The sequence below is a fragment of the Paramisgurnus dabryanus genome, chromosome 5 (genome assembly GCF_030506205.2).
Source record: "Paramisgurnus dabryanus chromosome 5, PD_genome_1.1, whole genome shotgun sequence".
Classification (NCBI taxonomy): domain Eukaryota; kingdom Metazoa; phylum Chordata; class Actinopteri; order Cypriniformes; family Cobitidae; genus Paramisgurnus; species Paramisgurnus dabryanus.
Window position 1 is genome coordinate 50724957 of NC_133341.1, and position 23461 is coordinate 50748417.

Sequence of the window (23461 nt, forward strand, 5' to 3'; positions counted from 1 at the left end):
GCATTACAGGGGGCGCTATAGAGCCCCCGTGCCACGCCCGTGTTCCAGCCTTTGGATTTCTGCGATGACGAGAAACTCTGACGTCTGTGCCAAATTTCAAGAGTTTTCGAGTATGTTAAGGCTCCCAAAAAGTCCAAAAGTGTTAAAAAAAAAATAAAAAATAATAATAAAAAATATAGCTGCAAGCAGCAATGGCGGGCCCTCGCACGTTTTTTTACCGCTACACGGTGCGTCCGAGAAAACTATGCACGGTGGGCAAGGGCATCAAGTGGGTACATTTCAGTGAGCTATTAAATGTTGTTACTGAGCCATTTGGGGACTGTAGCTAAAAGAAACCCCACATTTTAGACAATCAGGGGCACTAGTGAGCCACTTAAGAGACACGCCTATGTCTGACATGTTTGTGCACACTTAACAGCCGACAACTCTGATGTGTGTGCCAACTTTAAGGTTAATCTAATCACGCCAAGAGCCTTAAAAATGTCTGATATAAAAGTAAAGTTTGCGGCGTTGCCATGGGAACAGCGTTCGAGATATCAAAAATCCCTTCTCAATTTATCATCTACAATATCTCGGCATCATGTTGACCACTTATGGAGTCAATCGCATGAATATCCTAGAAGGAGTATTTAAAAGAACATCGGCGTCAACTGAAAGGCTTAAATATGCCTTTAAAATGAAAGTAAAGTTTGACGCGTTGCCATGGGAACAGCGTTTGAGATATCAAAAATCCCTTCTCAATTTATCATCTACAATGTCTCGGCATCATTTTGACCACTTCTCGTGTCAATCGCATGAAAATCCTAGAAGGAGTATTTAAAAGAACATCGCATGGAACTGACAAAAAAATTCACCTTTGTGACCTACACACTTCCTGGCGCCTGGTGGTGGCGCTATTCCCGGGAGTCACAATAGGCACATCGCTGCGATCGGAATCTTCAGATGAACAAACACCCCGCGTGTCATCACAATAAGACATTTTTTGCCTTAGATATTAGACACTTCCTGTTTCTCTGAATTCGCCATAAATTTGTCGCCTCACCATGGCAGAACCGTTCGAGATATCAAAAATCCCTTCACAATTTATCATCTACAAGGTCTCGGCATCATGTTCACCACGTTTGGTGTCATTCGCATGAACCCTCTAGGAGGAGTATTTAAAAGTTCACCGCATGCATTTTTGAAACAATCCAAAATAGCCGACTTCCTGTTGGGCGGAGCTAAAATGTTTGAGTGTGAAAGTTGTTTGGGTCGATGAGATCTATATGCATACCAACTCTCGTACATGTGCATACATGTTTGCTCGATCTGTGCACCAATGTTTGTTTTTGCATTACAGGGGGCGCTACAGAGCTCCCTTGCCACGCCCATATTCCAGCCTTTGCATGAGCCTAGTGGCACGTGACTTTTACATCTGTGCCAAATTTCTGTTGTGTTCTAACATGTTAATGCACCAAAAGTGCACGCCAAGAGCTTAAATATCCCTGAAAATGAAAGTAAAGTTTGACGTGTTGCCATGGGAACAGCGTTAGAGATATCAAAAATCCCTTCGCAATTTATCATCTACAATGTCTCAGCATCATGTTGACCACTTTTGGTGTCAATCGCATGAAAATCCTAGGAGGAGTATTTAAAAGTTCACCACATGCAACTGTCAAGAAATCCACCTTTTGTGAATGCCACACTTCCTGGTGCCTGTTGGTGGCGCTATACCCGAGACTCAAAATAGGCACATCGATGCGATCGGAATCCTTGGCCGAACATACACACTGCGTTTCATCCCTATAAGACATTTTTTGCTTTAGATATTAGACACTTCCTGTTTCTCTGAATTCGCCATAAATTTGTTGCCTTGCCATGGCAACACCGTTCGAGATATCAAAAATCCCTTCGCAATTTAGCAAGTCCAATGTCTCAGCATCATGTTCACCACGTTTGGTGTCAATCGTATGAATTCCCTAGGAGAAGTATTTAAAAGTTCATGACTGACACACTTCCTGGCGCCTGGTGCAGTCACAATAGGCACATCGATGTGATCGGAATCTTCAGATGAACAAACACCCTGCGTGTCATCACAATAAGACATTTTTTGCCTTAGATATTAGACACTTCCTGTTTCTCTAAATTTGCCATAAATTTGTCGCCTCGCCATGGCAGAACCGTTCGAGATATCAAAAATCCCTTCGCAATTTAGCATTCGCATTGTACGCAATAAGTACAATGTCTCGACATCATGTTCACCACGTTTGGTGTCAATCCCATGAATCCTCTAGGAGGAGTATTTAAAAGTTCAACGCATGCATTTTTTAAACAATCCAAAATATCTGACTTCCTGTTGGGCGGAGCTTAAATGTTAGAGGGCGAAAGTTGTTCGGGTTGATGAGATCTATATGCGTACCAACTCTCGTACATGTGCGTAAATTTTTGCCCGATCTGTGCCCTTATGTTTGTTTTTGCATTACAGGGGGCGCTACAGAGCCCCCTTGCCACGCCCAAGTTCTAGCCTTTGCCGGGTCCTAATGGCCGACGACTCTGACATCTCTGCCAAGTTTCAAGAGTTTTTGAGTATGTTAAGGCCCCCAAATTGCCCCGAAACGTAAAATAAATAAATAAATAAATCCGAGCAAAAACAATAGGGCTTCACACCTTTCGGTGCAGGCTATTCTGGCCTGCTCCTCGGTGCTCGGGCCCTAATAATAATAATAAGTTTGAGCAAAACCAATAGGGCTTTGCACCTTTCGGTGCAGGCCATTCTGGCCTGCTCCTCGGTGCTCAGGCCCTAAAAATATATAGCTGCAAGCAGCGATGGCGGGCCCTCGCACGTTTTTTTTTACCGCTACACGGTGCCTCCGAGAAAACGATGCACAAAATGTCAAGTGGGTAAATAGTCCACTGATATTTACCCACTTGACATTTTAGACAAACGAGGGCGCTAGTGAGCCATTAAATAGACACGCCATTATCTGACGTTTTTGTCAACACTTAACAGCCGACAACTCTGATGTGTGTGCCAAATTTAAAGTTAATCTAAACACGCCAAGAGGAAATATGCATGAAGCTAAAGTAAAGTTTGATGCGTTGCCATGGGAACAGCATTCGAGATGTAAAAAATTCCTTCGCAATTTAGCATCTACAATATCTCAGCATAATGTTGATCACTTTTGATGTCAATAACATTATTTCCCTAGAAAGAGTATTTAAAAGTTCACTGCATATAGCTGTCAGTCTTAAATATGTGTAAAAAAGAAAGTAAAGTTTGACACCTTGTCATGGGAACAGAGTTTGAGATATCAAAAATCCCTTCGCAATTTATCATCTACAATCTCTCAGCATCATGTTGACCACTTCTGGTGTGATTTTGTGGGGTGATACATAATCCTACTGCATTTCGTATCTGTACAATTAACGTAGCGGGGGGCAGTGTCCGAAATTAACTTTTTGGCTCACCTGCCACGGGGACTGGTAGATGAAAAAATCCACCAGCCAAGCATATTTTTTACCGGCCAGAATAATAAACAGCCTTTTTTTGTCACATGTACATTAATTTCATTGCATGGCACGCCAAATTTCAAAATCCCTGGTAGCCCTTCGGGGAGGCACTCTTTTCAGTTTTTGGTAGCGCGAATAAAAAATACATTACTTTTAATGTAGAACATTAAGTTAAAACATCTATCAAAACACAAATAACACATATCAATTTTCAGTACATATCAATCATCAGTACAAATTTTTCTTCTAACCGAATTGAAATATCTATACATCAGTTTCTGAATCTGAAATATTAACTGAAGTCACAGATAAGAAAATGCCACTTGACTTTGTGGGCATAGCACAGGCTTATTCAAATAGTTTTACCACAGGCCAAATTTTGCCAATACAAAGCCAATAGGTCCTCTAACCACAATGTTTAATCTGCTATTCTTGTTGTTGTTTTGATGCTGTTGTTTTTTTAACAAACAAAAACTGGATTTCCATGCAAACAAACTTTTCCTGCTCATCCTCACACCAGATATACTCACCATTTAAAAGTGGTTTAGTGGGTCACAAAACTCACAGTTTGGATCATCCAGATACAGATTGGATAATTTTTTCGATCAGAAAAACAGGCGCTACTCTCGCTTTAAGAGCACAGAGTCACTCGCTTCACTGCCCGTATAATCTATACTTTAAAGCTTGCTGCGAGAGCAGTGTTTCCGCTATATACATTCTACCGTGGCGGCCCGCCACGCCTAAAACATCCCCGCCACGCCTGCGGTTGTGGATAGAAGGGATACAGCAAAAAAATCTTGCCGTATGAGCACTGTTTTATCATAATCCTTCACCCAACTCTAAACACAAAATATCACACGATTGTAGGATGTATTTGTATCTCATTTAGCCAGAGCCGCTGTTTTCATCCTAATAATCCTACCTCCAAATCTAATCCTAAACTTTTCGGCATTTGCTGTATCCCTCCTAGACAAAACCCACGCCGGCGGCTCGCAAAATAAAGAGTCCTGCCAGACTGGTTGTCTTTAAAAATAGATAAATTTCTTTCTGGATTCGCGTTGTTCACTCATTTATAAATAAATAGCCTAAAATTCAATTCAATTCAATTCAATTTTATTTATATAGCGCTTTTCACAAAAGTCAATTGTTTCAAAGCAGCTTTACATAAATAGAAGCAGTGAAAAGCACAGAAAACGACAGATAGCACAACAGAATACATGATAGCATGAGCAGTTAAATTTGCTGCGGCTATGACTCAATATTATAATTGCACGTATTACTAAAGCAACGTATAGAAGAGGAAGCTAGGTAAAGCCCAAAAAGGCTGCCTCCCCGGGGTGAAAAACCCCCTAGGAGAAAAAAAAAAACCCCGGGCTTTTATCCGAGGAAAAATAAGTCCTAGGAGGGAAAAACCCTTGGGAGAACGGAAATGGAGATTTAGCGGAGATTAAGCGGTTCTGCCGGTGATCGTTGGTCAGGTATCAGCTGGGCATAACGTTGAAGGACGGCCAGTAGATCAGAGGTGTGCCGACTTTCACATCTACCGGGACTGGGTCTGTTTGTCTCGTCCTCGGGTCGAGCACGAGACAGGGAGAGAAAAACAAAATCGTATTAGCGTAGCAGCCGTTCATATGTATTGAAGTGTCACACAGTGATGTGGTTTAACTCAGCTTAGTTCCAGACAGACTAAATATTGCGGCATAATTATGTTATCCACAGTTGAGGATTTAGCAAATTGGGGGCCCAATGCGAGGGTATATATGGTAAATAAGGGTCACCTTCCGATCTTTAAGAGAAAATGAAACCTGACGACCCGTTTGACTAAGGCCTAAAGCCCCACTGTCGTCGTTAATGCAGGTTCAGTGGCAAACGGGTCTATATTGTATACCATTTACAGGACCAGGAGAAGACGCCAAAAACATCGCAACCCGACCATACGTGTTAACCCGTTTGACTAAGGCCGGAAGCCCCACTGTCGTCGTTAATGCAGGTTCAGTGGCAAATGGGTCTGTATGGCATACTATTCATAAGACTTACGATAGCGCCAAAATCGCAACCCGACCATACGTGCCAACCCGTTTGACTAAGGCTGGAGGCCCCACTGTCGTCGTTAATGCAGGTTCAGTGGCAAACGGGTCTGTATGGCATACTATTCACAAGACACACGAAAGCGCGAAAAACGCAACCTGACCATACATACCAACCCGTTTGACTAAGGCTGGAGGCCCCACTGTCGTCGTTAATGCAGGTTCAGTGGCAAACGGGTCTGTATGGCATACTATTCATAAGACTTACGATAGCGCCAAAATTGCAACCCGACCATACGTGCCAACCCGTTTGACTAAGGCTGGAGGCCCCACTGTCGTCGTTAATGCAGGTTCAGTGGCAAACGGGTATGTATGGCATACTAATCACAAGACACACGAAAGCGCGAAAAACGCAACCCGACCATACATACCAACCCGTTTGACTAAGGCTGGAGGCCCCACTGTCGTCGTTAATGCAGGTTCAGTGGCAAACGGGTCTGTATGGCATACTATTCACAAGACACACGAAAGCACCAAAATCGCAACCCGACCATACGTGCCAAACCGTTTGACTAAGGCCGAAAGCCCCACTGTCGTCGTTAATGCAGGTTCAGTGGCAAACGGTGGCAAACTATTTAATGCAATTCATTTTAAGTGTTCATGTAGAAAAGGTTTTTATTTATTTATTTGGTTGGTCTGTGTTATGACCGTGAGTGCTTTGTTCCGTGAAAATAACTATTGCGAGTTAAGAACCTTTACTAGACAAATTATGCGAATGCTTTGTTGAAGAGAAAAGTTTTAAGTCTAGATTTAAAATGATCGACTGTGTCTGATTCTCGGACATCGGTTGGTAAATCATTCCAGAGCTTAGGGGCTAAGTAGGAAAAGGATCTTCCACTTTTAGACACTTTTGATAGTCTAGGGATAATCAATAGGCCAGAATTTTGCGACCGTAGTGTGCGTGATGGATTGTATTCTGATAGTAATTCTCTAAGATATGAGGGTGCTAAGCCATTTAAAGCTTTGTAGGTGATTAATGATATTTTAAATTGGATGCGATATTTAACTGGTAGCCAGTGTAAAGATGCCAGAATTGGGCTTATGTGGTCATACTTCTTAGATCGAGTAAGTACCCTTGCAGAAGCGTTTTGAACTAGCTGAAGCTTGTTGACCTGATTTGAATGGCATCCCCCGAGTAGCGAGTTACAATAGTCTATTCTAGAGGTCATAAAAGCATGAATAAGCTTCTCTGCGTCAGATGTAGACAGTATATGGCGTATTTTTGAGATATTTCTAAGATGGAAGAATGCTGTGCGGCAGACGTTGGCGATATGACTATCAAAGGATAAGTTGCTGTCGAACATCACACCTAAGTTCCTAACCGTGGAAGATGGCACCACAGTACAGCCATCTATGTGCAATTTGTAATCTGACATATTATGTTTGTAGCGATTTGGTTCAATAATAAGTACCTCTGTCTTATTGGAGTTGAGCTTAAGAAAGTTATGTGCCATCCAGTCACTAACATCGCTAATGCAGTCTTTTAGCTTAGAAAACGTGTGTGTTTCGCTGGGATGCGAGGAGATGTAAAGCTGGGTATCATCCGCATAGCAGTGAAAACTTATGTTGTGTTTCCTGATAATGTCTCCTAGGGGTAACATGTATAACGAGAACAGGATAGGACCTAAAACTGATCCCTGCGGTACACCGTATTTAACCAGGGAGTGATATGACTCTTCCTCATTTACATAAACAAAGTGATAGCGATTGGTTAGATATGACCTAAACCAGGCTAGCGCCTGACCACTGATACCAACATAGTTTTCTAGTCTATTGAGTAGGATTCTGTGGTCTATTGTGTCAAATGCTGCACTAAGGTCTAGTAATATAAGAATTGAGATTTCACCACGATCGGATGTTAATAGGAGGTCATTTGTAACTCTAAGCAACGCTGTCTCTGTGCTATGGTGGGGCCTGAATCCTGATTGGAACTTTTCATATGTACTATTATTTGTCAAGAATGTGCGTAACTGGCTTGCCACTACCTTTTCTAATATTTTCGAAAGAAAAGGGAGATTTGAGATTGGTCTAAAGTTATTAAGTTCTCCTTGGTCAAGCTGTGGTTTTTTAATCAGCGGTTTAATAACTGCTAGTTTGAAAGCTGTTGGAACGTATCCTATTTCTAGCGATGAGTTAAAGATATTTAGAACCGGGGTTGACACTACAGGGAATACTTCTTTAAGTAGTTTTGTGGGAACGGGGTCTAATATACAGGACGATGATTTGGATGATGTGACTAGTTTAGAGAGCTCATCTATTGTAGTAGGTTTAAATGAATCAAGATGTTCGTATGGTAGTCTAGTGTTAAGTGAACTAATGGGTAGAGTGGTGGCTGCCTGGGTAGCTACGATGTTTTCCCTAATAGCCGAAATTTTGTTAGAAAAGAAGTTCATGAAGTCGTTACTATTGTGTTGAAGTTTACTATTGGTTTCTGTTTGTTCTTTGTTTCTAGTCAGTTTCGCAACTGTGCTAAAGAGGAAACGAGGGTTATTATGATTCTCATTTATAAGCTTGCTAAGATATGTAGATCTGGCGGTTTTAATAGCCTGTCTGTAGTGTTTAACACTCTGTTTCCATGCTGCGCGCCATACTTCTAACTTTGTGCTTCTATAATTTCTTTCCATTTTTCTAGCTGCCTTTTTAAGGGCTGCTGTGTGATGGTCATACCATGGAGCTGGCGGTTTTTCTTTGAATCTCTTTTTTCGAATGGGAGCAACGGCATCCAATGTGTTAGAACAGACATTGTTTAGGTTTTCTATTTCAATATCTAGATCGTCACAGTTATCTGCTACATGTTTCATTTGGGACAGGTCTGGAAGAGTGCTAATAAAGCTATCTTTAGTGGTGGAAATTATTGTTCTGGATAGTCGGTAGCATGTTGTAGATTGAGTGATCCTATCTAGAAGTACAGTGTATGACACAAGGTAATGGTCAGAAACTGCATCACTCTGAGGTGATATTTCGACGTCATTAATATTGAGTCCGAGTGACAGAATTAAGTCTAATGTGTGATTACGAGTATGCGTTGGCCCTGTCACGTTTTGTCTAATATTGAGAGAATTTAGAACATCTATAAACGCACGTCCTAATGCGTCTTTTGGGTTGTCCAAATGGACATTAAAATCACCAACAATAAGAGCTTTATCTACAGTGACTACAAGCTCAGATAGGAAATCTGCTATTTCATTAAGGAAATCTGCATGGTGGCCCGGTGGTCTATAGATTGTCGCTAAAGCAAAAGAAAGCTGTTTGTGGTTACGATCAGTTATTTCCATATTTAACAACATTACTTCAAATGATTTAAATTTTAGCTCAGATTTTTGGTTTACTTTAAACATTGTGTTGTATATTGTAGCTACACCACCCCCTCTCCCCTTTAATCGAGGTTCGTGTTTATAATAATAGTCTTGTGGGGTGGATTCATTTAAACTAATGTAGTCGTCTGCTTTAAGCCAGGTTTCTGTTAAACAGAGTACATCTAAGTTTTGGTCTGTAATTATTTCATTGACAATAGGTTCTTTATTGGTAAGCGATCTAATGTTAAGAAGGCCGAATTTTAAGATTCGAGATTCATCTGTTAATGTATTGTTTTCTAATTTTATTTGAATCAGATTTGTACCAGATGTAACAAGCGGTGCCCTGTATTTATTTGTTCGGGGAACAGATACAGTTGAAATGTGCTGATATTTCGGTAAGATTGACTCGAAGTGCTGGGATATAAGTGGTCTTGACATATCACGGCAGCTAACAGATGGACGGTTAAGCCGATCCGTCTGTTTCCTGACCTGGGCCCTGGATAGTCATACTATATCAGAATTAAGACTATTGATCAGATTTTTAGTGAGTATAGCACTTCCTTCCGATGACGGATGAAGGCCATCTCGGGTTAGAAGAAATGGTCTTCCCCAGAAATGCTTCCAATTGTCTATAAACCCTACGTTATGCTGAGGGCACCACTTTGACATCCATCCATTGAGAGACACTAATCTACTATGTGTTTCATCTCCCCGGTAGGCGGGGAGGGGACCAGAGCATATTACATTGTCTGACATTGTTTTTGCAATTTCACACATCTCCTTAATATTATCTTTGGTGATTTCCGACTGGCGGAGCCTAGTGTCATTCGTGCCGGCGTGAATAACAATCTTAGAAAACTTCCGCTTAGCATTAGCCAGCACTTCAAGTTTGGATCTAATGTCAGACGTTCTGGCTCCCGGTATACAGTCGACTATGGTGTTTGGAGCCTCAATGTTAGTGTTCCTGAGTATAGAATCTCCAGTGACCAGGGCACTTTTAAAAGGTGTTTCAGCTGGTATACTCCTTAGGGGATCGAATCTGTTAGAAATTGTCGTTACGTTATGGGTCTTTGAAGGACGCCTTATATGACTATGCCGCCTAACAGTCACCCAGTTTGACCGCCGACTTGACTCTGATGACGGAACCGAGCCATGTGTATTTTGATAAACACTATGCGCGCTCGATACAGTATTTGTAATATTTATATTAGCATCTGATGTCGGAACCGAGCCATTAGTCTTTTCGCTCGATAGATTATTTGCGACAGTAACATTAGCGGTTTTGCTATCCTCAACTAGCGTTCGGATGCGCGATTCTAGTTCAGCAACCTTCTCAGTTAACCTTAATACTTCAATACACTTAGTGCATGTAAACCCCTCTATGCTAACAGCAGAAGCTAAACTATACATGTGGCAAGTAGTACATGTTACAATAACAAGCGGAGTCTTACCGCTTTCATGCTGGGCGATGGCGTCTTCGTTTACCCGAACGCGGTCCCCGGAGCTGCATCGCGTGGGGTGTTCGGTTGTGACACCCCTCGGTCGCCTGCGAACGTCTGGGGCCAGGGTGATGTTTGGCTTGCCGACTCTGCGAAGGCCGGGCAGCGGTTCCTCCACAGCTTCCCGATCGCTTTCATGTCGTTCACGGTCCGTGAAGCTGCATCGCGTGGAATGCATGTTTGTTGCTCGCTTGTGGACGTCGGAAGGCAGGGTGAAGTGGGCGCTGTACCTCGCCTTGGATCTGCTAAAACCGGGAAACAACTCCTCCACAGCTTCCCGCTCAGGTGAGGATAGGTCAGAAAAGCATATATCAGATGAATCCGCCATTAGATCGGAAAATGCTAGCTTCAGCCTCAGCCTAAAATATAATAATTTCCCCCATGGGTTTAGTTTGCACAAATAGATTTAAATCAACAGATGATGATATGCTCTCTGTTTTGGAAAATAATAATAAAATAAATAAGCCTACACGAAATATGTAACTTAAATAATTTTTAAATTGACAAAACTAATAAAAAAGTATTTGAGTTTCTGTTCTTTTTTGTGACGCGCTGTAAAACCAAAGCAGCAGAAAGCACGTCATATGTTTTTAATGATTTTAAATAAGCACAAGGCTTTCTCCTTATTGTGAGTTTACACAAATTAAAAATACAACATTTACAGTTTCGAATGTTGTTTTATTTTTATCTGTATGACAATAAATGTAGGGTAATTTAAGGTGCAAGGTCATCACGGGTATGATGTTCACCTGCGCACACCGACGCAGTGCAGGGCTGCGAGAAAAGACATGATTAAACTTTCGATTTAACATATTACGAGTTTTTTGGACATTCATTTGGAATCACTGTACTCATATTATCAAGTTATCAGGCCATTAGTTATTCAAAATATAGACTAAGCGCAGCGCGCTGCTAAGCGCTCAGCTGTCAATCTTCCGTTCTTCAGATCGACACTCACAAAGTTTCACATTAAATGAGAAGATATTTGTCCAAAAAAAAGGCTAAATACTGAATACTACTCATGGGACTGCAAGACATTAATAGTCGAATGTTTGGAAGGAAACTTACATTTTTCCCATGGGAAGAGAAGGACGTCTGTAATAAAAAACTTGAGGCAGACGGTGAGACTCTGTCATCTGTTTGAGACAGCAGGGTCGGGGTACACGCGGTTGAAACGCATTATATCTGATTTAACGGGTGTAATAATATTAACGTGTCATTTGCATTAGACGCAGGTCGGGACTCAAGCAAGAGTAAACTGCGGGTCTAATATCCAAGACCAAAATTCGACTAGATTCCGATAGGTAGCAGTTTTTAAATGGCTCTGTGCTTATTTGTGTTAAGATTAGGGGTGTGCCGGTTTCAGAATTGGTGATGACGGTAATGACGGGAGTCAAATGTGACGGTTCGTCACATAACCGTCGGTGGGGGGCGTTTTGTCGTTTAAATGCTCGTGGATTGACAGGTGGCATTTTACCATAAAATCATGAATGTGATGCCAAGTGTGTTTTAAACAGTAATAACTTTGAACAATTTAACAGAAAGCAATGAAATATTTAAAAAAAAAACACTGTTGCCAGAAAACTGCGCTGTCACTCTCTGCCCAGCATAAATGAATCCTCTATCTATCATCTATTTTAATAATCTTCAGAGAAACAGATTTGTGCATTGGGCTTTTTATGTCTGTAATTGTGTCTATATCTGTCATTACACGGATCAGAACAGCACGAAAACAATGTGGATTAAAAGCGTATTGAAGAGGTTTTGCTCATAAATGCAATTAAAAGAAAGTAATGTGAACTTCAGATTGTTATTAAACGCAGCCGGTGTAAAAGCACAATGGCCACGCGCAGCAAACGCTCTCCGCAGACGCGCTGCACGGTGCTCACCCGGCGTTTGAATAAACTAGACACTGATTAGCTACTTGCTCTACGTTTCTTTAAAATTAACAGCAAGACAACTAGCAGTGAATGTGCGTTCAAGAGAGTTAGTAGATTAGCATGGGAGGATTTGAACTTGAAAAGCGGAGTGTACTAACGCCTTTCCCCGGTTAAAACAACATTCCTTCTCATGGTCATTCATGTTTATTTGATGCTATAAATTAACTAGAAGGAAGAGATGATTTGAAAGGTGAGACTTTGTTTAATATGTTAAATCTCAAAAGTAACCGAAAAGTAACCTGGTCTGTCCTGTATGTCAGCACGTTGTCAGTGTTGCTCCGCTCTGTATTTTTCACTGCGTGAGAACGTGAGGGGGCGTGTAACACAGACTGTTAACAGTTGTTTTTAATTAGTATTTAAAAATTCTTTATGATAAATTAAAAAAAAATATATATATATATATTTTAATAACACGGTTTTGGCGGTTATAGAGTTCTAATGACGGTGTTCAACTATAACCGTCGGTCTCACGGTTATATAATGACCGTCACACCCCTATCTGTCTGAAGACCCTTAAAGGTTTCTATTTAACTGCGAGATTTGCGGTGTGACTGGGTCGGGGTCTTTATGTCAAACGGGCCGGGTGCTGCTGATGTCGGATAACTGGTCGAGTGTTTTGTCAATCACAGCTGTGCGGATTATCAAACAGGAATGTGCGTGACTTTGCAACAGGAAACTGTAACGCTAAACACGAGCATGAACTTGCACACTACATTAGAACTTCAATGAAAGATCCGTACAAAGCTATAAAACGTATTTTTTTAAGAAAATACAGTTTAGATCAAACATAGAAAAGCAATATGCAATAAATATAAGGAAAAGTAAATGACAGCATGAAAATTATAAAAATACACGTTAGTTTATTGTAGCCTATATTCTACATTTAAAAAAATAATGTGCATTTATAATCATCAAGGGCGCCCCCTGCCGCCACAGCTGGAAAAAATCCTAGAGGAAACACTGGAGAGATTTAATTTTCTTAGGTGAGGATAGTAATGACTGAAAGGACAAAGTTGGAGGATTTGCCCAACAAATCCATGACAAATCAGTACGGATTGCTTCATGTACTGCAGCTTTTCGTGTGATTGCGAAAGTGAAAGTAAAACTCGAGCGCGCACTCAAACGTAATTTAAATACACAATGCCTGCATTTCATACACCATTATTACCCATCCAAATCTGTGAAAGGATGGCATAAGCATTTAAATATTTTTTTCCTCCCTATAAGTCAAGATAGGGCAGGGCGTTGATGCATTTTAATAGCTAATATGCAGCAGATAGCTGCAGACCGCAAGTTACCTGCAGTACTAGCTAGCAACAGACCGTCTCTAGTGCGAGACTTGGAGCATAGAGACGTTCTGTGGCTAGCTTACCTCGTTCCCAGATAAGTTACTGGCAAACACATTATATAGCATTAATATTTTGGTATGAACCAGCCAGTGTGGCGGGTAGCCTTTTGAATTTAGTCGCCAAATGGAAAATCTACCCGCATTTGGCGCTTGGCAGGTGTTAATTTCGGACCCTGGCGGGGGGGCTGCTCTATTGAATTTTTGTAGGTGGCGCTATAGAGCCATTTTAACACCCCAAGTTATGAAGTCTAAATCACATGAACATTTTGGCACCTTTGACAAGTGTGCAACGTTTCATGACTTTTTGAGCTCGTTTTGGCTGTCAAAAATGCGATTCATTTAGCGATACTCTGCGAGGCCGCAACGGACACGCCCTTTAACGAAAGTCAAGGTCGTTGTTATTTATCATCACACAAGGTCTTGAGATTAGACTGATGAAATATGATGTTGATATGGTAAAATCTCTAAGAGCAGTAAGTCACAGTGTTAAACATGGCATTTCCTGCTGCCTCTAGGTGGCGCTATGACTGTTACTGAATTATGCCATGTTGATGTGTTCAGGCCGGGACCCATATCAAACGTGTGAAGCACATTGACCTTCAACATGATGCCCAGCTGATGCCTGACCAACGGCCACCGGCAGAACCCGCTTAACCTCCGCCTAATCTCCTTATCCGTTTCAATGTATATCTTCCCCGGCTAAGCCTGGGGGTTTTTTCTCCTAAGGGGGTTTTTCAACCCGGAGTGGCAGCCTTCTTGGGCTTAACTTAGCACCCTCTTCTTAACGTTACATTAGTAATACGCACGCTTATAATGTTGATTCATAGCCGCAGGAAATTTAGCTGCTTGTGCTATCGTGTATTATGTTGTGCTATCTGTCGATATTCTGTGCTTTCCACTGCTTCTATTAATGTAAAGCTGCTTTGAAACAATCCCCAATTGTGAAAAGCGCTATATAAATAAAATTGAATTGAATTGTTGGCAGTGTGTGAACACAACCACCCTACAATGAAAAAAAATCAATTCATCCGTTCTTTTTTTAATCCGCTTTAAACCAAAGCCGTCTCATTAGACATTCTGTTTTGATTATCTTAGCAATGTGATATCACAGTGCTAAAGCTCCACCCATGCCCATTGACTCACAGTCTTGTATTACCAAAGTTTCTGCCTTCAGGGAGTTAGATGCTGTCTGCTATTTTTTCTGTGCTTCTTTGCAAAATCACATCTATTTTAACCAAAGCATTTCTTTTGGTAAGGGAGCAGAGCAATAGCTCATTTGCATTTAAAAGTACACGCACAAAAAACAATGCGTTTTTGCTCCTACCCAAATAGGGACATTATGTACATGCTATAACAAATGATCTGTGATTTAAATTTATTAATTTGGTAGAGACTTCATCCAGTGACTTACAAAAAAAAAGGTTAATTTAAACAATTTTACACACAGTTTAACAATTGGAATTTATCAAATAAAACAAAACAATTGATTTATATTGCACTGTGTACTACACAGTAAATAATAAAAATAACACAATGGAAATAAATGTCAAATTAGACCTTTCTGGATGGAACAGGACTGATCTTTGCCCGTTTTTAAAAATTTGCAAGTATGCAATTTACAGACATTTGCACAGCACACATTTAGACTTTTATATCATTCTCTTTCATTGTCAGATTTGTCTGCATAGTTAATTATCTTTAAGAATGTGTAACTTTCTGTCTAATGCATAATACACGAAGGTAACTTTTACGTGTATGCTACACAAGTCACCTGTGTAAAATAATAATAGAGATCAATTACCAGACATTTTATTAGTGGTGTTCACATTTAAGTGTAATGATGAGTTGATAAGGGATAATAAAACAACACCACAGCGTTAAAAATTAATAGCGAACATCAAATAAGTTTAATTAGACTTAATTCATAACTTACCCCCTGCTTTGTCAACATGCAGCCCACTTAAACATACATTACAGCAGTGATTCCCAACCCCTGGTCCCCGGACCGGTGCCGGTCCGTGCACCTGTTAGTACCGGGCCTTGAAATATTCCCAGAATATTCCCAGAATTATATTTTTATAATAATAACAATAATAATTGTCATTTTTAAATGCTATGACATGTAAGGTTATGTAATCCAAAACATAAACAATAAATCAATTAAAATGTGTTTCTTTGAGCACCTTGCGCCTTGCTTAGCAACGCGTCGTATCTGAACGGACTGCAAAAAAAGCGCGGTGCACCTGAAGTGACAGAGAAGTATGTGGAGAGATGAGCGGGCCTCAGCAAACTTCAATGGCTAATTTCATTAGTTGATACATTGCCACCTAACATCACTGTCTGATGAGTTTGAGCGTTATTTTCCATCTGAAAAAGACCCAAGTAATGGCAAAGTATGGATGCGCAACCCACTCCGAGTCCAAGGTAAATATATGCACATTACATATTCATATATAACGCCCGTCCCCAAAGTATATTTTCTATTTAATTTTCAATTTGGCAATATAGTAATTTCAGTAAATGCAGATAACAATAATAGGCTACTTTTTATATTTAATTAATTTTAAAATATTATTTTGACCGGTGTGGATGCGCTCTTCCTGGAACAACGTGCTGAAGATAACAACTACCAATAAATTTACAACAATTTAGTTATAAAATAGTGTTATCATCGTTATTATTAGCTGTGCCTTTTTGTTTGAGGTGTGTGCGTTAAATAGATACCGGTCAACTGGAGCATTGCTAGTGCTTTATTTAATGCAAAGAAACGTATCCTGACCTAGATGATATTAATCAGATATATACAAAATAAACATAACATTACAAATTATATCTGCACAAAATTAAGAGAATGCACAAGTGAATTCGAAGTTATGTGCCATTCAGAATGACTCATGTTGTGGACGTGCTCTTCCTGGAACAATGCGATACGGCAAATAAACCAAAATAATTCACAATGTTTTATTACAATATTGTTCTCTTTATAATGTTATGTAATATGACAGTCCCAATAGTCATTATTAGTCGTGTGCCATTTGAGCAGCGCGCGCCGAAGCTGAGGATCACCAGGTTACACTTTCTGCATTCATTTTTAACCAAATGCATCCTATCATGAGATAAATCAGATATAGAGATAGGCCTACACAAAATAAACACAATATTATAACTTACATTTGCACAAAACCAAAAGCTGCGAATGAAAACCCAAACGTCTAGTCATGATGGTGTAAAATGGTCCCAAACATAACTCCGGCACGCCCTGCGATGTTTTGAATGCGTATGTTTTTTTCCATATTAAAATAGTTTTGTTCTCATTGGTCTGGTCTGGTATTTTTTTTAAAGGTTAAAGCTTAATCTCTAATTTAATACTTTTAAAAATTATTTTTGAACAAAAATTATAAAAATTATTAATGAACAGAAATTACTGTGTGTTTGATATTGTATTCTAAAACTGTCTGACTGTTGAAACTGGCTCTTATTTTCATAGTCTTTGTTGTCACCTGTTGGTTAGTGAAAACACTAAGTTGCTGTTAAAGTGATTGTCTTTAGTGATTCTGGACAGATTTGACAGGTAAAATGGACTGCTATTTACATACAATTTGCCATTACTGCCACCTGCTAGTGACTGAGTGCTGTGTAAGTTGCTTTTGAAGTAGACCTAATTGTATGGGAGAGAAGGGAAATATTTTGTGAACCGGTCTGAAAGTTTTAAAAGATTGGTATATTCATACAAGTAGCCTTTGTTGCCACCTAGTTCATTATATGCAATTAAATGATAAGCTGTTACTGTTTTTACACAGTGATGTTTCAAACGATGCATCTTAAAATTGAGGCATTCAAACTGACAACTGGTCCCTGGAATTTTTTTATGAATATACTGGTCCCTGGCACACAAAAGGTTGGGAACCCCTGCATTACAGTACAAAACACACCGTACAACAATGCACAGAACAGCAGGCTGCAACCAACAATAGACAATAAAGTCACAAATTCTAAAGCAGAGCGACAGTTCAGATGTGAAATATAAGTTAAAACATTTACAATGTTTAATTAACTAAACTGAGTTAAGTCTTCATCAAAACTGATAGTATTCCTCACATTGTCTAAGCCTTCGATAAATTTTCGCAACGATTTAAGACAAACAATGATTTTAAACATCTTAGTAGACAGCAGGGACGGATTGGTAATCTGTGCGTTCTGGAAAAGTCCAGAACGGCCGTTCAACGGAGGGCCGTCGCCCGGCCGTCGGCAAAAAAGTCTAATAATAACGTAATATGAACAGCCAACAGCAGGGGCACTAATACGATCACTTATATGCTGCTACGTGTAAAAAAAACGAGGAAGAAGAGTCGGCCTACTAGCCCTGATTGGTCCATGGATGCCTGAATTCGCGAGCCTGAGCATCCAGCCTCATGATGAGGGACTGACAGAGTTAACTTCACATCAGCAAGAGGTCCTGTAAGTGCCAGTAGTAGCAGGACACGTGACATTATAATATAATATACACGATATAAAATAAATAAAACTCGCGTGAAAATTAACGTAATGCGCAACTAATTAGAGAGAGACGAGAGTGTGCCCGCGCGCGTGTGTGTTAGAGAGAGAGAGAGGCGCGGGCGCGATTGAACAGTAGAAACTTAAAAACAATACATACTCGGTCATTTTGTTCATATGGGACATGATTCATTTGTATACAGTCGAAATAAAACAAAACATTGTGCTTTTGTCAAAGTGTAAACTCTTGTCAAACTGTATTATCTACAACTGTCATCTAACCAAAATCACACACACAAGCAAAAAATATTTATCCAACCCCATTTCAAAACAGTCTGTGGGTGGACATTCATCGTATTGCATTAGTTTTCATTACTTTCATTGACTTTATTGTATATGAGAGGTTGTAGTGAGCTCACATTTTCTGCTACAATGACTAGGTATTGAATTAAACGGGAAACCCTGCTGAAAAAAACAGCATCACACCAGCATAGACCAGCATGGGAATTATGCTGGTCTATGCTGGTTTAGCTGGTGGTCACCAGCATACCAGCACCAAAACACAATTATGCTGGTATGACCAGCATGGAATGCTGGTGCTAATGCTGGTTTAGCTGGTGCTAATGCTGGTTTAGCTGGTGCTAATGCTGGTTTGGTGCTGGTTTAGCTGGTGCTAATGCTGGTGCTGATGCTGGTTTAGCTGGTGTTTACTTGCAAACCAGCACCAAAACACAACATATGCTGGTCTTGCTGGTATGCTGTTTTTTCAGCAGGGAAATATCAGGCATGCATTGCTACCACTCTAAATGTGCTAATATTCAAGAAAGGGGGCTAAATAAATGACCAAATTTTAGTTTAAACCAAAAAATCCTAGCTTGCACTTTCTGGCTGTCTTCCATCAGAGTCCAGTTTTTCCTTGTCTTTCATATTTGTTTAGTATTGTGGAATTGGCAAAGACCTGGTGGTGGTTTGTGAAAGCTTTACAGACTAAATTAATAGGGCCTAGCCATTTTCATTATTATACATTAAAGTGTAATATGACATTGACAAAATATTAAATAATCTTGTCTGATAGTCTGACAGTATTGTGTCATATCAGGACATCCTTGTGTCTGTTGCGCACGGCTAGGGGCGAATGGCCAGATGATGGGCCTATTTGGGAGAAAGTCCAGGGCTGTTTTTTAGCCCCAGTCCGTCCCTGGTAGACAGACGGAAACTGAAACAATCGCACCAGAATCAGAGCGGCATCAAGTGTGTGCCCGCGAGGGGGAGTCAGATTCTGGCAGGGAGTCGAATTTCGGCACAACACCTGAGAAAAGTTTTCCTATGGGAAGGGAGGTGAGAACTCCCTTACATGCCACAACCCATGCAGTGGCTGCGCGCTGCGGTGTCAGAATGCGGAATGTGTAGTGTTATTTAAGAAAAAATAAACTCACTAACGTGACATTTTACAAATGTAAAAAAAAACTAAAACCTTTACCGGCCCAAAAGTGAAGCGGCCCTACGGGAATTCTCCGTTCTCCCGATTATCCATCCGGGGCCTGCCGAAACCTCAGTATATGTAAAAGGGTAGGCAAGAATTACAGGAATTTTTAACCATTTCTCGTGAGATTCAGAGGCACGTATCTTCCAAAACTGTCTACTTACCTAAAATATAGTTGGGGAAACAGTACGTGAACAATTTTTGTGAATAATAATAAAAACAATAAAATAAACGTCATATTAATATTTAATGCTCGTTTAGCCGATTGCGTTTTTTGCTATTTCTGTGTTGCTAGCGAGGACGTGCACGGACCTCGCAGACTTGTAAAAATTATTATAAAATTATTATTAATTTTTAATACTTTGGCGGGCCACGCTTTTTGTCGGAGAAAGCGTGTGAGGGAACACACACACGCACTGAACAGCAACAGGTAATGGAAGATAAGTTATTTGGTGTTTTTCTGAAGAATACAGTCAGTTCGTACGAAAATTTTCAAATGGACTATAAGATTATAAATATAAACTGCGAACAATTAACTATTATAAATATAACAGTGTGAAATTACTGAATAGGAACTCCCTACATTAAAGCATTAAGCATTTCTGTAGGCTAAAGCTATACTTCACCCCTTATTATGTTTGATTGAAGTTTGTATTTGCTGAAATTTATTTTTGCTTCAAGTTCGCAACTGTTTAGTACTGCTCACTTAAATGCTTCCTTTTTAAATCATAAAGACCTTTCTGTTTGGTTTATAAAATCAACATTAAACTATTAATCATATTAATAGGCTATGTTGTAGGGGGTGCTCTTATGTAAACAGGGCCTGACTTCACGCACAGACCCAGGATATCCCGCAAAGGACTCAGCTGATTCATGAAAGTAAAGCTGCAGAATTGTCACAACTGTGTTGAGATGGCAGTAAATATGTGATAGTTTATTAGAAAAATACATGTTAATAAAATTTTGTTTCATATGGTATTCACGTCTATATGTTTTCATTTATTGTGATGGTTTTATTTATTCATTTTTTTTATTCATGTTTTCTGTTGTTTTAAGTAAATAAAAGAGCATCATTGCTTCACTAAAATGTATATAATCACATGGCCTGCATTGTCTAGTAGTTTGTCTCTAAGCACAGCTGTCATCTGACAATATATTAAATTACAGTCTGTTTGTTTACTTATTTTTGTCCACCAAAAAAATTATGTTCAATATATCTGTAACACTGACAGAGACCGTAGTAGAGTTGTCAAGTTACTGATGCAATCAGGTGTTAGTCCACCTGTTCCTCATACAAACGCATAGGTTTTCATGTATGTTATTAGGTTTGTTCGAGTTCATGCAAAGCTGCAAGAACCAACAGGCGAATGACATCAAACTACCGTGAGAGCAATTCCAGAAATCATATGGAGAAGTTTGATTTCGAGTCACTCTCGCGGTATGTCAAGTTACTGATGCAATCAGGTGTTAGTCCACCTGTTCCTCATACAAACGCATAGGTTTTCATGTATGTTATTAGGTTTGTTCGAGTTCATGCAAAGCTGCAAGAACCAACAGGCGGATGACATCAAAGTACCGTGAGAGCAATTCCAGAAATCATATGGAGAAGTTTGATTTCGAGTCACTCTCGCGGTATTGTGATGTCGTCCTTCTGTCGGTTTGAAGTCTACCACGTCATAGGTCACATTATAACGTCAACATGGCGGATGCTGTCCATACTAACGCGAACGTGCGTACTGTTTAGCGCTCGTTAAGTAGGAAGTATGCAATTTTGGATTCAGCCGAAAATTCGAAACAAAAGATTCGAAAAGGTTTCGATAGCCTCTTGAAGCAGTCCTTCGAAAGCGATCATCACTACGCCGTAGGACCTACGCACAACTATAATGAGCCCTTTACACGAACCCCGAGTTAACCCATAAAACCAGCACTAGTTTGCCAAATCACGTGACCTGGCCAGATGATATTCATTTCTAACCACTTAGGCTATTCGAAACAAAAGATTCGCAAAGGTTTCGAAGTTACATAAAGCAGTACTTCCAAAACGCTTATCACCAAGTTTAATATAATAGGATCAAATTAAAAGACCCCAAACACATATTGTGATGCGACTCATCCAGAACCTTCTGAAGCAGACATTTAATACACCAACGTTATTCACCAATGGTACACCCTCTTCAAGCTTTTTATAAGCTAACATGACCAAAGGTTTTACATTTAACTTGCACAACACACTGTCAGCGAATATTCTAAATTTGCCTGACCCGCTCTTTAAAGTAACGTTATTTAAAAAAGTTTTTTACACTTACTATGGTGAAGCAACTCTTACCAGTGTTAAAGCGGCTCTTGTTGGCAAAATATGCCGTCTACTAACCACTCTCACTGTCGTCTGTGCTATAGAGGCTGACATAACGTAACTCCTTCTGCACTTCGCGTTGGTCCAATATTATGAAGCTGCAGACTCGGGGACTTCATCTACAGTCCTACCATAGATATTTACACTAGATTTCGCCCGGGGGTTCTAAGCATGCGTCAAAACCGCCGCCATCTTAGAACAGTTGTCTTGTCATAGGAAATAGCTAGGTAAAGATGCTATATCCGCCTGTACTTCGAATTCATGGACGATGCCGGACTTTTGTGCTGCGTATGAATGTTAGGCCTACTAGCACTATAAATTATAGTTAGAAAAGGTAGATTTTCATAATATCAAAACTTTAATTTTTTTCTGGACTCAAAAGATACATGTCTGACTGTTGAAACGAACCAAAAGAAAACCAAGACAATCGCATTCATGACGATTTATGGGGATTTTATTTCCGTTACACCATTGCCTACAATGACGCTGATGAGGGGCTCCCCTGTTTCAAGATGGCGGCTCTGTTTGACGCATTCGGTCCAATGAACTGCTTTAGCCAATGCGAAATCTAGTGTTAATATCTATGCAGTCCCACATTCTCAGACCCCTCGTTTTTCGAGACAGCGCCTCCTGCTGTTCGGAATATCGTATAAAATCCTTTTCCAAATGCCATAGAAAACAATAGGATGCACTATTTCCAGATAGCAAGGTGACATTGATTAAATGTTGAAATTCCATCAGAATCATCATTATGGTCAAGTTTGAAATTTCAATGCTAAATAATATTGAATCAATGTTGCTAATGTATTGCTTTCTCAATGTTGAAAATCCAAACATTGAATCAATGTTTATAATAAATTTATTTTTCAATGTTGAAAAGCCAAACATTGACTCAATGTTGATTTTTGGGTCAGCTTAATCTGCACACTTTAACACAAATCAAATTGGGTGAATTTATGTGTAATTTAGTGAACATGTTTACTATCCTATAAAGTCCTGTTAATTTTGTGACCTAAAGACCTTTCCCCCCAGGACCACCATCAGACAAGTTTTTTGCTTTTATACAGCAAGTAAAAATTATCTGGTCAGATCATCTCTAAATATGTGAGTGTTCAAGAAGATTTCAAATGTATGATCATTTGGGGGAATCAACAGCTATTTTAAATACGTTTAACAAAAATGACTTAAATGCCTTAGACAGAAATGCCTTAGTTTACCATCGTCAGAAAACTGCCAACTAAGTGTATATTAACAAACAACAATCATAAGTCAAAACTGATATTATTAATAATCACAAATCAATGACATTATAATTTTTATTTTATTATTTCATTTTATTATTTCATTTTATACTGCAGGAATTGGTAAAGTTATGAAATAAATAACCTAACATTATTTTTGTTGCTTTTATATCTCTTATAGTGTTTGACTAGCAAATTTGCATATAATTATGTTAAGTGTTATAGAAAAAA

At 39.7% G+C, this 23461-nt stretch overlaps 1 protein-coding gene across 1 annotated transcript in view; it reads right to left on the reverse strand.

The window, feature by feature from the left end:
• isca1 (iron-sulfur cluster assembly 1) overlaps positions 1-22201 on the reverse strand; it is a 77872-nt gene extending 55671 nt beyond the window's left edge. Inside the window, exon 1 of the mRNA XM_065249690.2 lies at positions 21963-22201. Coding sequence (XP_065105762.1) covers positions 21963-22043 — 81 coding nt within the window. The 5' untranslated portion in view covers positions 22044-22201. The remainder of the gene's footprint in view (positions 1-21962) is intronic.
• Between the last annotated feature and the right edge of the window lie 1260 nt (positions 22202-23461).